Source organism: Lagenorhynchus albirostris, chromosome 8 (genome assembly GCF_949774975.1).
Source record: "Lagenorhynchus albirostris chromosome 8, mLagAlb1.1, whole genome shotgun sequence".
In the NCBI taxonomy this organism is placed as follows: Eukaryota; Metazoa; Chordata; class Mammalia; order Artiodactyla; family Delphinidae; genus Lagenorhynchus; species Lagenorhynchus albirostris.
The window spans coordinates 85,904,222-85,922,007 of NC_083102.1; the positions used below are offsets into that span (position 1 = coordinate 85,904,222).

The 17,786-nt window shown below is 38.1% G+C and overlaps 2 protein-coding genes across 2 annotated transcripts in view; one reads left to right on the top strand and one right to left on the bottom strand.

The window, feature by feature from the left end:
• Nucleotides 1–1,198: 1,198 nt before the first annotated feature.
• Nucleotides 1,199–17,786, bottom strand: part of FBXL13 (F-box and leucine rich repeat protein 13) — a 185,033-nt gene continuing 168,445 nt past the window's right edge. The window contains 5 exon segments of the mRNA XM_060157227.1: nucleotides 1,199–1,256; nucleotides 1,258–1,386; nucleotides 5,720–5,883; nucleotides 10,801–10,900; nucleotides 10,902–10,933. Coding sequence (XP_060013210.1) covers nucleotides 1,199–1,256; nucleotides 1,258–1,386; nucleotides 5,720–5,883; nucleotides 10,801–10,900; nucleotides 10,902–10,933 — 483 coding nt within the window.
• Nucleotides 10,668–17,786, top strand: part of LRRC17 (leucine rich repeat containing 17) — a 168,502-nt gene continuing 161,383 nt past the window's right edge. Inside the window, exon 1 of the mRNA XM_060157229.1 lies at nucleotides 10,668–10,715. The gene's annotated coding sequence lies outside the window, so the exon portion shown is untranslated. The remainder of the gene's footprint in view (nucleotides 10,716–17,786) is intronic.

A 17,786-nucleotide genomic window follows, 5' to 3' on the forward strand; every position in this document is an offset into this window, starting at 1 on the left:
TGTGCCAGTACCATACTTTCTTGATTACTGTAGCTTTGTAGTATAGTCTGAAGTCAGAGAGTCTCATTCCTCCTGCTCTGTTTTTCTTTCTCAAGATTGCTTTGGCTATTCAGGATCTATTGTGTTTCCATACAAATTAAAATTTATTTTTGTTCTAGTTCTGTGGAAAGTGCCATTGGTAAATTGATAGGGATTGCACTGAATCTGTAGATTGCTTTGGATAGTATAGTAATTTTAAAAAATATTGATTCTTTCAATTCAAGAACACATTATATCTTTCCATCTGTTCGTGTCATCTTCAATTTCTTTCATATGATCCAGCAATCCCACTCCTGGGCATATATCCAGAGAAAACTATAATTCGAAAAGATACTTGCACCCCAATGTTCATTGAAGCACTATTTGCAATAGCCAAGACATGAAAGCAACCTAAGTGTCCATCAACAGATGAATGGAGAAAGAAGATGTGGGGTGTGTGTGTGTGTGTGTAAAATGGAATATTAGTCTTAAAAATAATGAAGTAATACCATTTGCAGCAACAAGGATGAACCTAGAGATTATCACATTAAGTGAAGTAAGCTAGACCAAGACAAATATCATATGACATCTCTTATACATGGAATCTAAAAAAAGAAAAGATACAAATGAACTTATTTACAAAACAAAAATAGACCCACAGACATAGAAAGCAAACTTACGGTTACCAAAGGGGAAAGGTGGTAGGGGGAGAGATAAATTAGGAGTCTGGGATAAACATGTACTGACTTCTATATGTAAAATTTATATAGATCCTTGAAGTCATTGCCCTTACTCAAACTCTTACTCTGATTTATATAGCCTTCTGCTTTCTTTTCTAAAGAGAAGCTTCTAAATTCCTTGTCAATAACATCACATTTCTCAGGATTGTTTCGTACGACTGTAACCTTAAATTTGATAATCTCATCAAAACTATTGGTTTGATTAAGGTAAATTTAAGTGGAAAATTTACGTAGTAGCAGTGCTTGATTTGGCTTTTTAAAATCATGATTATTAGACAGAAGAACTTATAGATGTATTTAGAAACATTTGTAGCTGGAATAAGAATCTGGAGATGATTTGCTGTTTGTTTACACAGTTAAGATCCAGCTAGTAAAAATACTTGGACAAAATGAAGTTGCCAAGTTCTACATATTTTGTTCTTCCTGCTTGAGGTTGAAGGTCATGCTACTTCCTCTTCACTACTGTATGTTGACTCTTCTGCCATCAATTCTGAATCTTTTAAGTTGTGTTATATCTTGTTGCTCTGGAAGGGGCTTGCCTTCACAGTCATAGCCAAACCAAAGTGGAGGGTCAGTAGCATTATATTCCTGCTGCTGAACTATAGATGACATTCTCTTAGCTGCTTCTCTGTAATAACAGTGATGAGCATTAGCTAGTTGCAGAAGTAATCACTAGTGCAGAATTTTCAAACTAGATCACATTTGGAATTAAAGAACTCACTGTCACAACTTGAATTCATTTCACATCTCTCTTGCCTTCCTGATGGGGAGGGTGTGGGTAAATTGTGCTAATAATCAGGATCCCAAAGCTTAAGTAGCTCAATAGTTCTCTGGTTCATCCAGTTCAGAGATTAACAGATACAGTAAATGAAAAGTATCAGGAAACTTGAAAATGTAGAAACTGAATGCTCCTGCCAGAAACATGTCTGTCTGTTTGTCTCAAACTCCCTCTCTCTCTTTTAATAGCTTAATGCTCTAGTATAGATGGGAGCTGGGAAATATTGAAAAGAAAATGTCTACTTAGGACTCACTGTGTGTTCTAAGTTTCTTCAAGTGCATGTGGGATCCTTTGAGTACCTTCTGCTCAGGTACTTAGGCCTGAGTGACTCCAAGAACTTGTAGGAAATGATTTGGGAATTGAAGCCGTCTACTGCAATGGTTAGTCATTACACATTTAACCTGGCGAGAGAGGTTTCTTTGGATCAGTATAGAACAATGATTTTCAAACACGATATGCCACACAGTTGTAAAGTATCAGATGGATAATAATAATGATATTTTGAAGTTTGTGAGTGATTTTTGTTTTTTATAAATTAAAGGGGATTCAAGGTTATCCCTGTAATAACATCACTTGCCCTCACATTTCCTTCTAGTTCCTTGAGTAAGCTAAAAGAAAGGGGAATTTGGAGCCTACATCGAAGACTACTTGTAATCAGCCTCTTATTTATGCATCAGCAAGTAAATTGGGCAAACAGTACTTGTCTCCCCTTATTGATCAAATCTCTTGAATGTTAGAGCTTTAAAAAACTTGAAAATCACTAATCTAAAGATAAAAGAGCAGCATAACAGTGATAAGATCTAGGTACAAAGTATGGCTCTGTCTTTTATTTGTATGACTTTGGGTATGTTATTTAAGCTGCTTATACCAGTTTCCTTATTCATTTTTATGGTAATAGGGTATTTGTGAGGATTAGATAATAAACATAAAATAAGATTTAGCACATACATGGCCAGTGATAATTGTTAAGTAATATTATTTGTTCATATTAATAATAAAATTCAGTAGGTCCAAATTACAAAGCCCTTACCACAAAGACCTTTCCGTGAGCTAGAGAGGAGAACTCTGAGATTTATTTCCTAACAACACAGATATTAGAGTACCTAGGTAGTAATTTATGCTGCCAGGAACTGCTAAATAAGGTCCTCAAGGAATCTCTATACTGCTGTTTGGGGCTCTGAAGACCACCTAGACTTTCTCTACTCATCTCTCTAAAGTTTAAAGTTTTCGACTCCAGACACAAAAATATCAGAAAGGTCCCTTTGCTCTTTGCTAATTATAGACTTAATGGCTCTTCTGCCTCTTTGTGATTCAGACCCTCCTGGGTTGTGGAGACTATTGTTTAGGTCTTTCTCCCTCTTTTCCACTATGCTTTTCTTCATCTCCATTGCCTGTCTTGCTTTCCCCACAGAGGTCCATAAATTGAAAGGTTAGTTGAATACAACTGCTTCAAATGTAGACAGCTAGATTTTCCCGTCAAATTTATAATCTCAGTTATTACTTATTTCTCCTTGAATTAAAGGAGCCTTTATTATGTCTCCACATGGGACTTCTGGAATCACTTCCTGGGATCCCTTCAGGCTCTGGGGTTGTAGAATAACAGCATATCTCATGCTGGAAGCGCTTCAGCCAATTTGCTCATTGACCAAAAGTTTGCTACTCCCCTAGTTCAGATAGGGTGGGCTGAACAGACCTCTTTGATTTGTAAAGCTGGTGCAGTGTTTTCAGATTCCATTGAGTATGGGGGAATTTGTATATAAAACAGTTTCTTCTGAGGGCTATAATTGGATTTTAAGGGCTGCATTGTATACTTTTATGTCCAAATGGAATCAGATGTGTGGGAATACATTGCTTTATGATTCAAAGTCACTGAACCTCTTCCCAAGAAAAATCTCCTATATCCTAACTACCAAATGTTCCATTTCACCCAGACAAAACAAAGCTCTTGCTGTTTAGGGAGCAAGAGCAAACAACTGTGCTTTTTTAGAGTGAACATAGGTAGGGGATTAGATGTCATCATGAGCTTGTGTCTTGAAGGGTCCACATTCTCTGCAGCACTTCCAGTTCCACCCAAGAATCCCATGGATCTAAGTGGAGAAGAAGATGCTCTACAGTCTCTAGAGCTGACCCCAGACAAGCAGAATGTGGCCAGGCCTTAGCACTTCTCTAATCAGTTTTGAAGCCCAAGTATCTTGGGCTTGACTGACAAACAGCATCCTCTCCTAGAAGCAGGATGTCAGGAACAGATACTCCTGGAGCCTAACTAGTCTAGCCACCCTGCTGCGGGGATAGCCCTTCTCCATTGCTAGACAAGGATAGAATCAGAGAATTCTAGGCCTCTTCGTTGCTGGATCTTAGCAGGAGTGGAGCTATAAGGGAGAGTACAGTGGTTTGGCCTCTTTAGACAATGAGATGGGCAGACAAGCCAGCTCCCTTCTAGGTATTAGGGCCAAGTCTCTGTTTGCTTCTTGCTCATAGGGACAGGCAGGCTTGGTGGTAGAAAACAAAATAGGCCTTTTGGCTGTCCTGGATTAGGTAAAGGAATTTTCCATAGATTCAGTTAGTTAACTAGAGTTTTGCATTGGGTTTTGGGGGCCAAACCCTACTAGTAAAATCTTACTTGTTTTATTTTCTTTGCGTATTTTTATCTAAGGACCTTGCAAGAGGAGTGGGTAGTCAAAGGCAGGAATTGGAAATTACTAGATATCTTGGGTCTTCTTGACCAAGCACCATACTTATTACACTTTAACATCCCATACCATGATTACGTTCACCATGTTTAGGATCAGAGAGGCCCTGGCTAGAAAGTCTTCATTCATTCTACTTAAAATCCTACGTTTTAGAAGTTCAATAATATTACCTCCCCAAAATAATGATCGGCAAAATAAAGTCAAAAGATTAGAAGCTAAACTCCTTTGTGTAATATATTAATTCATTTACTGTCATCTTGCCCAAAGTTGGCTGTTTAACGATATGACAGGGTCAGCAGGGACTCGTAGGACCTCATTTCATGGTATACACTTTAAATGAAGTTAATAATGTCCATGTCAGTCGTCTCCAGACCTATCAAGGGCTGAGTCTCTACTCCTCTCCAAAAAATTTTTAAGAACCTGCTCCCTTTTTTCTGATCCAGCTTCAGTTGGCTGCCCTCCTCCCTGGCAAGCCTGGGCCCAGTGGGAGTGCCTATTTTACAAGTAAAAGTTTTGTTTTTGTTTTGTTTTTCATTTCATTTTAGCACACACATCCTTAGATCAGAAATCATTTTCTTCCTCAGGCGTCAAGTGACCAGATCTCATGGTTCAGCTCATGCCAGGGCTGCTTAATTAAGAAAGTTCTTCTGTGAAATCTACATGCTTAGAACACATTAGGTACTTTGTACTTTGATAATATTAATTCTTAGTATTCATTTTTCCAACCTTCAGAAAAGAACCTGACCTTCAGGGATTGGTCAAGAATTCTCATTTGAACACTCCACAGGTTACTTCAAGAGGTCAGTTAAAATACTTGCACATTTTTACTTTCAGTCAATAGGAAAAAAAAATGAACAATGGAGCAAATAACTGCTTTCTATCTAAAAACTCACAGGGTGGACACCTAATACCTTCTACCTTTATAGATTGCTTATTTACCCAACTCTTATTTCATTGGAAACATTTTGTAAATTGAGTAAATAGGCATTTGGCCTGTAGCAGTCATCAGAATACCTTACTCTGAGCTCTAGATCTTAGTTAAATAACAACTGTCAAACAAATAGCTTTGGAAGAGATGGGGCTCTTAGGATAACTGTTAATAATTTGTCCATAATTGTGAGCTAGTTTAGTCTGATTAGTTTCTTAACCCCTAGAGGAGATTAACTGAATGGAAATATTTTGAGAGAGGAGTAGAGGAAGAGCTAGTGATTATTCTATGAGGAGCAGAGTTAAGGCCTTGAGCATCTGCATGGTCAAAGAAGGGGAAGTACTGAGAGTAGAAGGGCTACTGGGAAAGGAATGTGAAGCCACAAAGACTATTTTTGAGGGAGCTTCCCTTGGTTCAGCCCAAAATATTGGCTTCAATTAGGTAAAAAATAAAATGAAACCTTCCTAACTCTGAAAACCACTATGTATTATGAATGCTGTGGTGACATATTCTATTTTCTCAGAAAGTAGTTCTCAAAGTTTTTCATATTCAGGTACATACTTACTTGGAAATAAGTCTGCAGTATAGCATCTTTAGGATCCAGAGTTGTTTGCAGCCCATCTGAAGGTTCACAAGCATTTGTTCAGTAAGCAGGATACAACCGGAAACATCCAAAATGTACAGGTAATGGCATTTTGCCGATAACATCTCCAATGCTGAGTCAGTAATCTAAACACACAGCCAAAGTAACTCTGATTATTCCAACAAACTCCATCCCAGGGAAGAATAGTGTATTGGTCAGTTTGGGCTGCTATAACAAAATACCACAGACTAGATGGTTTAAATAGCATACATTTATTTCTCACAGTTCTAGAGGCTGAGGAGTCCAAGATCAAGTTACCCACAGGTTCAGTGTCTGGTGAGGGCCCTCTTCCTGGTTTGCAGATGGCTACCTTCTTGCTGTAGCCTCACATGGCAGAGAGTGAGCTCTAGTTTCTTCCTATTCTTTAAGGACACTAATTCCATCATGGGGGCTCTACCCTTGTGACCTCGGTCTAAACCTAATTAGCCCCCCAAAGCCTCACCTCCTAATACTATCACATCAGGGATGAGGGTTTCAACATACAAATTTTGGAAGGACATAAATACTCAGTCCATAACAAATAGAATCAGAACCATTGCAGATTCTCTTTAACTAGCTTGTCACGTGATGAGCCTATATAACTCAAGTTAGTGATTTAAGTCTGTTTCCAGAACAGTAAGATGTCTGTTTCAAGTGGCACTAATAGAATTTGTGATCTTGCTGTTATTTTCATTTTAGAGTTTTCAGTTTGGGATTGGAAACTTCATCAAATTTTCCCTGTCACACCAATATGAGCAGTTTATGAAATGCTGCAGTAATGGGATTTAACTTTAAACTTGAAATCCACTGTAAGGCATCATCAATTTGAGAAACATAAGTTTAATGACATCACACGTTACAAAACTATAAAATATATATATCCACTGAAGTTAACCTGCAGACAGGACCAGATTGCTGTGAGAAGGGATCTGGACATCTCTGATGATTTGTGTATGGAGTAATTGGTTCTGGAAAGGGACAAGTAGGTAAGACAGATGTTTGTAGGCAGCAGGGGAGAGAATAGTAGAAGCCACAGAGACTGCATGAATCTCACTCTGAGAATTTCTGCTCAGGGTTCCAGTATCTTGAGAGTTTGCCCAGATGTTCTGCAGAGGTAATTCAACTCCACTTCTTGGATTACTTCACTTACTCAAGGTTTAGCTTTTGAATTTATAGCTGAACTGGGACTTGCTGCAAAATCAACTAGATTACTCTCCCCAAAGGAATTTTTTTCCAACTGTATTTAATTTCTTATTTTAAATGTTTGAACATTCTAAAAAACATGCCATGAGGCTAAGCTCTTGTTTTTAACATAAAATTGAGAGAATTATGCTGAAAAACCCTTCAGTTTGAAATGTATACTTTTTATGTTTGGAAAAATAGATGTCATTGTCTAAGCATGCCCTGTTTCCAGAACTTGCTCAGAACCAAGGTTTAACATTGCATCTGATTCTCACAAAAATGCTTCAGACATTTTTGCCATTCTTTGTGGGTCTCTGAAGATCTAATGTCACTGGGGGTGGGGGTTAACCCTCAGAATTGTAGAGAAAAGGAAAGACAATGAGATGATGGAAAAATCCTGGATAGGTAGAGCTCAGAGTGCTAGGTTTTATTGATACCGGGGGAACTGAAAAGGAGCCCAACATTTCCTGTAGATCAGAATCCCAAATGTTCAGTGACTGAGGTGATGTTTTGGGGACTTATGGGAGCTGGAAACTGGAGGTGGAGATGACTGGCCATGCTCTTAACTCCCAGATACATGGTCTTGATCTCACTCCTACTGAGCAGAGATTATGTTATTCTCATTTTAGTGCTGGGTGGGATGAGGTCACAGTACTACTCACTGACCTTGGTGGCGAGCTGGTTGAAGGGACCTTCCAGGAGGTGGACAAGATGGCCATTCAAGATTGACCCATGGGCTTTTGGGAAACCTAGCCTGGAATGATGAGCCAGACACTAATGTGCTTCATGGCTCATCAGAAGCAATGGAACTGAAATATATTAGACAGAACCACAGCCTTATGATTTCTGAGGCTGTGAGGAGTGTTCACATTCGCCCAACTTAAGGTCACTACATCTTCTGAATCAGGATACTCATTTCACCTGCATAGATGGTAAAGCTAAATCCTCCCTTACATTGAGTTTCTGAAATAACTACTCCCCTTCCTTTTTCTCAGCGTAGATCTTCAGTGTAGAGTGATTCATTTTATAATATCTTACTTGTGTGATATCCTCCTTAGTTTCTAGGCTGCAAGACAATATCCACCGCACGATTTATAGAAGGAACTCTCAGTTTTTCCTTACCAAAAAACAAACCAAAGTGAAACGAAACAACAAAAAATTCTCTGCCTCAATTCCTGTTCTCATTGGAGTCTTTCCTTTTCTCATTCTCCTACTTTCCTCCCTTATTAGTGGAGCCTCTTAAAAGCCCAGTCGACATCTGTGCCTGCTTTACAGCCAAGGCAGTTCCCAGTGAGCCATGTGTTACCCATGTGTCCGTGTGCAGTGGAAGCAAGGACCCTGCGAGCCATGACTGCTCAAGCTGCAGAGGGTTCATGGTCAGTGCTGCTAGTGTCCTGAGTTCCTTGACCCAGCTCACTTCTAGAACCAGATGATGTTGACCAGAAAGGCATCTGGTTTCCCTAGTTCTAAACAAGTACACTATTGAACAAAGAGAGTTTTACTGTGAATTTTTCAGATTAATGTCATGATTCACCATGTCTTTCCCACCACTGCCTCCTTTTCCTTATTGTGGCACAGTTAATGATGGAGGAATCAGGAGTTCCTAGCATCACTTTCTTAATCTCCTCACCACCCAGACTAAACAACTGAGAAGCTGAATTTTTAGACTAGCTAGAATGAAGGCATCTTAAAATGTCAAGTGATGCTTTGGTAAACAGAAGCCCATCAGTGTGCACAATAGAAGAGGACAAGGTTGTTAATAACCTTGCAATTTCTGAGGATTTTTTTAAAGTTTTTTTAGTTTTCTTCCCTCTGAGTATTTTACTTCCTCTGAGTTTTTCCTGTTAATTTGGTTTGGTCTTTATCTTCTACTTTAGAGGCTTTTCTTTTAAGTCTAGTCTCTTATGTCCTTGATGTCTGCTCATGATTAATAGTGGAGAGCTAAAAGCTGATTGGAAGGTCTGAGTGCATGATATGGGCCTTCTCTACATTAAACTTCAATGGTTTAGATGGCTTATTTGTTGGAAAATCCACATATGTCAGTATTTTTCAATCTTTCATGTTGGGCTAGTCAGAGTCCCCAGAAAAGAGGCTTCCAATCTGCTGCCTGGAGGCAGAGATCTGGCGCCCATATTCTAAATGCTCTGTTGGAAAAGTGCTGAATGTCTCTGCGTTCAGCATTGAGTCACTTAATTCCCATTTTCATTTTTGTACCCAAGATCTCAATTATACATGAGTCTCCCAGCTCAGCAACCTTCTGTTTTATTATCTGGAGAGCAGATAGTAGAGAGATTTCAGTCCTCCCCTCCCAGAGGACATTTAGCAATATCTGGAGACATTTTTTATTGTTATGACTGGAGGTGTGGGGGGCTAGGTGCTACTGACATATAGTGGATAGAGGGCAAGGATGCTGTTAAACATCCTATAGTACACAGAACAATCCCCCACTACAAAGAATGATCTTGTCCAAAATATCAGTAACGCCAAGGCTGAGAAATCTGGCTGTAGGAAATACATCTCAAATCTGGTGAGAGTGGGGAGGGGCAGTTGCCCAGAGGTATGGAGTAGAGGAGGAGATCTAGAGATCTGTCTACTTCTCAAGAACTTTTAACCCAGTCTTCCTTATTCTAGCCACCCTCTTAAGCTAGTTCCATAGGTACACAGTATTGCCAAGTTTGAAGATTATGGTGTAAATCCACTTTTTTCCCAGCTTTCTCTATGTTGTCTTAGGATTCAAAGCTATCTCTGGTATGCTAAATTCGTCCATCTACTTTCAAGTTTCCAAAATTTTGTTGCGCTTGTCTCCTCTACTGTTTTCCCTATCAAAGTGGCCCCTCACCCTTCTTCTGCAGTTTTGGTAGGGTTTCAAGAGGGAACAAAATTATGTGTGTATATTCAATCTGCCATATTAATCCAGAGCCAGAGATCTCTATTTCTTGACACGGGATATATGCATAGTATATTAAGAGAAAAGAAAGTAGGTTACAATGTATTATAGAAAGTATGATTCTGTTCTTTAAAAAACAAGACAAAGCACAAACCTGTAACTATTTATAATCTCTGTACATAGAAAAGAATTCTAGAAGAATAAGTATAAAATGCAACAGTGGTTATGTCCTGGTTGGTGGTATGACTTTGAATTTTTACTTTGTCCTTCACACTTTTATATGTAGTTCAAAGATTTTGCAATGAGTATATATTCCTTTCAAAGAAAGATGTCAAGAAAAATTATCCAACACTTGAAAATAAGACAAAAGATGATTGCATATCCTTTCACTGTCTTACTGGAACATTGTTTTAACAGGTCCAACTGAGAAATTCTATAAGGAATTATGCTTTTGTTTGACATACTGTTTAGTACTGATTAGGGCCCAAACTCTGTTATATTTTTGCCCAGGAGAGATGCAAATTATTTCTGTCTGGTAGAAACTATAACTCCAAGGTTATGGATTTATTACCTTATAGGACATTAACCAATTTTGGATTTAACCTAACAATTATATTCCAACATTCTTTCTTCAGTTCCTATATAAATACCCAGTTTGATCAAATGCTGTATGAACTGACTTTACCATTTTGCTGGTTCTCTCATTGAATTAAATAAATATTTAACACATTTTTATATTTGTATAAGAGTTGTCTTTAACTTCTTGCAGATTCTACTTTGACACAAATGAAATCATAAAGCTATTTCCAATTTGGGGAAAGAAGAAAACTCATGAATACCACAGACATGGCAAAGAAAACAAGTTCTCTGGTGAGTCCAACTGCTTATTGCTACCCTGCCTGGGTTCTTTGGCAATACTTCAATCTGATATGTCTGAGCTGACTCCTGCACATACCTTTGGACAGCCAGCAATGCTGAGAGATGTGAGATTAATACAATAAATGGCCAGTGCTTTAATAATCTCATCTGACAGCTGGGGGCAGTAAGAGACATCCATGTTCCAAGATCAGTGAGCCTTTGCAGAATGCCTGCAAGAAATTCCAAAGTTAAAGGTTTTTTTTCTTTTTCTTTTTCTTAGTCTTTATTCAAATGTTGTGTACATCTATAGCCATCTTACCCATAGCAATTTACCTAATATGCATTTCAGTTTCTGAAATATAGATGTGTTACATTTTGTTGCAAACAAAAGCCATTATGTCCAGAATTTCTTTATAACAAAAGATACTCACACACCAGTTAACAGTTCAGTAATAATCAAATTCCTGCTAACAGAATTTGGTTTTCCTGAGGTTAGCGCAAATGGAATTTTACCCATGTGGTTAGTAATTATTAGAGTTATATTCAGTCCAATGAGTGGAGGAAAAGAAATCTGGAGATGAGAATTGGAAGGCAAACACTCTGGGGTTGACAGTATAATATAATGGAAAAAGCACAGTCTTTGGAACCAGGCCGACCTGAGTTTTAATTTCATTCTACCACCTTATTAGCTTTGAAACCTTAGCAAGTCACTCAATCTTTCTGAGCCTCAGTGTGCTCTTCTTCAAATTAGGGAAAATATCTACCCTCCAGCATTGTTCTGAAATGCCAAAATGTTCATCTGAAATTTTTAGGGCTAGAAAAGGTCTGGAAATCATGGAAATTCTTCCCTTTATCTCAGGAGTTCTTAATTTTCATTCCTACTTTTCAGTAAAAACAAAAAACAAACAAAAAACCTGAGTGATAAGAAGAATCCATGAGGAAATAATGGTCAAATTTTATAGTTCAGCAGTTATACAAGAACAAAATGATCCGCAGAAGTAAACTAACAGTAACTGTAAAAATATCTTAAGTCGGGCTTCCCTGGTGGCGCAGTGGTTGAGAGTCCGCCTGCCGATGCAGGGGACACGGGTTCGTGCCCCGGTCCGGGAAGATCCCACGTGCCACGGAGCGGCTGGGCCCATGAGCCATGGCCGCTGAGCCTGCGTGTCCGGAGCCTGTGCTCCACAACGGGAGAGGCCACAGCAGTGCGAGGCCCCCGTACCGCAAAAAAAAGAAACAAAAATATCTTAAGATGAGTAGCAATTGGAAACCATGACCAATTCAAGATAACCTTAATACTAGTAAGAAAAGTCCATCCCTCAAATTACAAGAATTACAACTATCAACGTGTGCTCAGTCACTCTAAAGGTTTAACCTCATTGTGAAGCAGCTCAAATTCTTAGAGTACTAAATTAGAGACCTCGGTATATGATAGTTTACCATTTTTAGTTACAAGTGTTAGATTTTAGTAATCCTAGAGGATTAAGGCATTCCTTATTTATATGTAAAAATGGATGTCTATCAGACATTTTCCTCTCAGACCTGAGGGAAGGACCTGGGCTGTTGGATCAGTAATGGCCATTAGGATGACTCCAGAGGTAAAACTACCAGTGGGCTTCCCTCCCATTGAGTATGCCAATTTCCCCTTATTTTAGCCCTAAGGAAGACTGGAAAGAACTAGTCAGCCACCTGTTTTCTTTAATAAGTTAATAGAAGAGGGAAAGTTTCCTGGAGGGGCAGTTTAGCACAGTAGATAAGACTAGGACAGTGGCATCAGATATAGTGGGTTTAGAAGCCTTGCTCTGCCACTATGGGTTACTGAAACTCGCTGAGCCACAAGGTCTCTTCGGGTAAAATGCAAATGATAACACCCATATCAAAGTTTAGTTGTGCAGATTATATGAAATAATATATGTACCTGATATAGTTCCTAGAACAAAGTAGATTCTCTAGCTAGCTATAAAATTGTATATACAGTGTTACTTGAGAGACAGTATAACATGCTTGGCATGTAGTAAGCACTCAGTAAATGTTAACTGTTATGGGGATTTGCATATGATAACAGTAATAATAAAGATGCACATTTGTATTGTACTTTGGAGAAAACTAAAAGATATTGGTTATTTTACCCTAAATCATCTTTTTCTGACCACAGCAGCCAACAGTGATTCCTCTTTCCTTTGACCTCATACAGAACTTGTCTTTTTCAACTGATTCAGCACTTACAGTACTTGACTCATTCCTGTTTTGTGGCTATATTTATATGGAGATTTGTTTCCTCTAGCAACTAAGTGATGTCAAAAATTGGAAGGAGCAGTTTTTCAGGAAATATTGAGGTCCCTGTCATTGGAGATAATCAAGCATAGAGGGCACAACTAGTGTGGTGCAGAGGGAAATCTAGCTTTAAAGGATTGGAACTGGTGGTCTTGAAGCTCAGCTCAGATTCAACAAGTTTTTCAATTAGAATGCAATAAGACTCTCAGAGGTACTGTCTGGAACCCTGCTAGCTTTTTATACCCCTTTCACAAGCATCATATTTAGAATACAGTAAGTTCTCAATAAATACTAGTTGCTTGCTCAACCCTTTATGGGTATCTTCAAGGATATAAAGAATTGTTTTAATAATACAGGAATTCTTACGTTGCAAGGGGTAGGATAACATTGTTTTCTGCTTAGAGAATGGTTAGAGTTCAAGGAACCGGAGAAAATGTAAAGCAAGAAGGAATATTTTAAACAATAAGAATAGTTTATTGAAAGATGAAACAAGCTTCAAAGGGAGATTCAAGGCTCTTGGTGTCTGCAAACCCTTTTCAGTAGCATCTGTCAATATCTTGGACTGCTTGAATCACTTCTGCTTTAAGCCTTTTTTTTTTTTAAGCCTTTTTTTAAAGCTCTGATATTCTTTGAAGTTAAACTTTCTCAGAGGTTTTAAATTAAGAATAACTTATAAAAATTATTACAAGGTCTATGATACATTCATGGTAGCATTCTCACTCATGGAAAATCTGAGGCACAAAGATGAGTCCAAGGCATTATGCTTGGCATAAATCAGTGCAGATCTGAGAAATAAGTCAGAACTTTTCCTCTTTTATAATTCATATTTTCCTTTAGAGACATGTAAGTCGTATTAAGTACTTAAGTCTGCAGGCATTTTTCAACATAATCATTCATGAAATTCCATTTCCCCCCTACTGATAAGATTATTATATGCTCTTCTGGCTACAGTGTTACAGAATCACACATATATCAATGCTGTTGATTTTCTTTTCTCAGACAATGTTAGACTGAGATTTTTAAGCTTTTATAGTGAAAATGGAGAGAAAATTAAAAATTACCGATTTTGACTTCCATCCCACGTATCAACCAATTTTGCTGTGGGTTAACAATGTTGAAGACAACTTCCAAATCGCTTAGTGAGTTAAATAATTTCTTCTCTGTATCTTATGAGCTGAGTCACAGTATGGGGGCTTAATGACTGCATTCCTAAGTTGGGTATGTAGAAGAGACTGAGTTTCACTAACATTTACTGACTGTCATAGTAATGTGCTTCTGCCAAAATCCTGATTTAAACCACCTCGACAGGTGGCAGCTGCCAGTCTCAAAAAAACTCACCTCATGGTGCATACTCATAACACCATCTCTTGACTATTTGCCTCATTACATTCTGATTAATCCTGCTACCAACTTCTGTTTGCGGGTGGGGTGGGGTTTCCTATTGATAATTACAGAAAAATCTTGTGCTACCAAGAACTATTTTCTATAATGAAGACTATTTTGTGCTGCTTCAAAGGCTGAAATACAACTTCCACAATTCTAAGTTATAAACTGAATTCATAACTACAGTATCTCAAATATCCTTTCTGACCACATTATGAGACTAGATATCAATTACAGGAAAAAAAACTGTAAAAAATATAAACATATGGAGGCTAAACAATATACTACTAAATAACCAAGAGATCACTGAAGAAATCAAAGAGGAAATCAAAAAATACCTAGAAACCAATGACAATGAAAACACGACGACCCAAAACCTATGGACTGCAGCAAAAGAAGTTCTAAGAAGGAAGTTTATAGCAATACAATCCTACCTCAAGAAACAAGAAACAGGGCTTCCCTGGTGATGTAGTGGTTGAGAGTCTGCCTGCCGATGCAGGGGACACGGGTTCGTGCCCCAGTCCGGGAAGATCCCACATGCCGCGGAGTGGCTGTGCCCGTGAGCCATGGCCGCTGAGCCTACGCGTCCGGAGCCTGTGCTCCGCAACGGGAGAGGCCACAGTAGTGAGAGGCCCGTATATCGGAAAAAAAAAAAAAAACAAGAAACATCTCTTGTAAACAACCAAACCTTACACCTAAAGCAATTACAGAAGGAAGAACCAAAAAACCCCAGAGTTAGCAGATGGAAAGAAATCATAAAGATTAGATCAACAATAAATGAAAAAGAAATGAAGGAAACAATAGCAAAGATCAATAAACCAAAAGCTGGTTCTTTGAGAAGATAAACAAAATTTATAAACCATTAGCCAGACTCATCAAGATTTTTCTTGGGTCTTGGAGAAGACTCAAATCAATAGAATTAGAAATGAAAAAGGAGAAGTAACAACTGTGACACTGCAGAAATACAAAGAATCATGAGAGATTACTACAAACAACTATAGGCCAATAAAATGGACAAATGGAAGAAATGGAAGAAATGGACAAATTCTTAGAAAAGTACAACCTTCTGAGACTAAACCAGGAAGAAATAGAAAATATAAACAGACCAATCACAAGCACTGAAATTGAAACTGTGATTAAAAATCTTCCAACAAACAAAAGCCCAGGGCCAGATGGCTTCACAGGTGAATTCTATCAAACATTTAGAGAAGAGCTAACACCTGTCCTTCTCAAACTCTTCCAAAACATAGGAGAGGGAGGAACACTCGCAAACTCATTCTATGAGGCCACCATCACCCTGATACCAAAACCAGACAAAGATGTCACAAAGAGAGAAAACTACAGGCTAATATCACTGATGAACGTAGATGCAAAAATCCTCAACAAAATACTAGCAAACAGAATCCAACAGCACATTAAAAGGATCTTATACCATGATCAAGTGGGGTTTATCCCAGGGATGCAAGGATTCTTCAATACACGCAAATCAATCAATGTGATACACCATATTAACAAATTGAAGGATAAAACCCATATGATCATCTCAATAGATGCGGAAAAAGCTTTCAATAAAATTCAACACCGTTTATGATAAAAAAAAAAACCCTCCAGAAAGTAGGCATAGAGGGAACTTACCTCAACATAATAAAGGCCATATATGACAAACCCACAGCCAACATCGTTCTTAATGGTGAAAAACTGAAACCATTTCCTCTAAGATCAGGAACAAGACACTCTCACCACTATTATTCAACATAGTTTTGGAAGTTTTGGCCACAGCAATCAGCGAAGACAAAAAAATAAAAGGAATACAAATGGGAAAAGAAGAAGTAAAATTGTCACTGTTTGCAGATGACATGATACTATACATGGAGAATCCTAAAGATGCTACCAGAAAACTACTAGAGCTAAATTTAATGAATTTGGTAAAGTAGCAGGATACAAAATTAATTTACAGAAATCTTTTGCATTCCTATACACTAATGATGAAAAATCTGAAACAGAAATAAAGGAAACACTCCCATTTACCACTTCAACAAAAAGAATAAAATACCTAGGAATAAACTTACCTAAGGAGACAAAAGACCTGTATGCAGAAAACTATAAGACTCTGATGAAAGAAATTAAAGGTGATACAGACAGATGGAGAGATATACTATGTTCTTGGATTGGAAGAATCAACATTGTGAAAATGACTGTACTACCCTAAGTAATCTACAGATTCAATGCAATCCCTATTAAAGTACCAATGGCATTTTTCACAGAAAAAAATTTCACAATTTGTATGGAAATACAAAAGACCCTGAATAGCCAAATCGATCTTGAGAAAGAAAAACGGAGCTGGAGGAATCAGGCTCCCTGACTTCAGACTATACTACAAAGCTACAGTAATCAAGACAGTATGTTACTGGCACAAAAACAGAAATATAGATCAATGGAACAGGATAGAAAGCGCAGAGATAAACCCACGCATCTATGTTCACCTTATCTTTGATAAAGGAGGCAAGAATATACAATGGAGAAAAGACAGCCTCTTCAATAAGTGGTGCTGGGAAAACTGGACAGGTACATGTAAAAGGATGAAATTAGAACACTTCCTAACACCATACAGAAAAATAAGCTCAAAATGGATTAAAGACCTAAATGTAAGGCCAGACACTATAAAACTCTTAGAGGAAAACATAGGCAGAACACTCTAGGACATAAATCACAGTGAGGTCCTTTTTGACCCACCTCCTAGAGAGATGGAAATAAAAACAAAAATAAACAGATGGGACCTAATGAAACTTAAAAGCTTTTGCACAGCAAAGGAAACCATAAACAAGACGAAAAGACAACCCTCAGTATGGCAGAAAATATTTGCAAATGAAGCAACTGACAAAGGATTCATCTCCAAAATACACAAGCAGCTCATGCAGCTCAATATCAGAAAAAACAACCCAATCCAAAAATGGCCAGAAGATGTAAATAGACTTTTCTCCAAAGAAGATATACAGATTGCCAACAAACACATGAAAGGATGCTCAACATCACTAATCATTAGAGAAATGCAAATCAAAACTACAATGAGGTATCACCTCACACCAGTCAGAATGACCATCATCAAAAAATCTACAAACAGTAAATGCTGGAGAGGGTGTGGGGAAAGGGAACCCTCTTGCACTGTTGGTGGGAATGTAAATTGATACAGCCACTATGGAGAACAGTATGGAGGTTCCTTGAAAAACTAAAAATAGAACTACTTATGACCCAGCAATCCCACTACTGGGCATATACTCTGAGAAAACCATAATTCAAAAAGAGACATGTACCACAATGTTTATTGCAGCTCTATTTACAATAGCCAGGACATGGAAGTAACCTAAGTGTCCATCGACAGAAGAATGGGTAAAGAAGATGTGGCATATATATACAATGGGATATTAC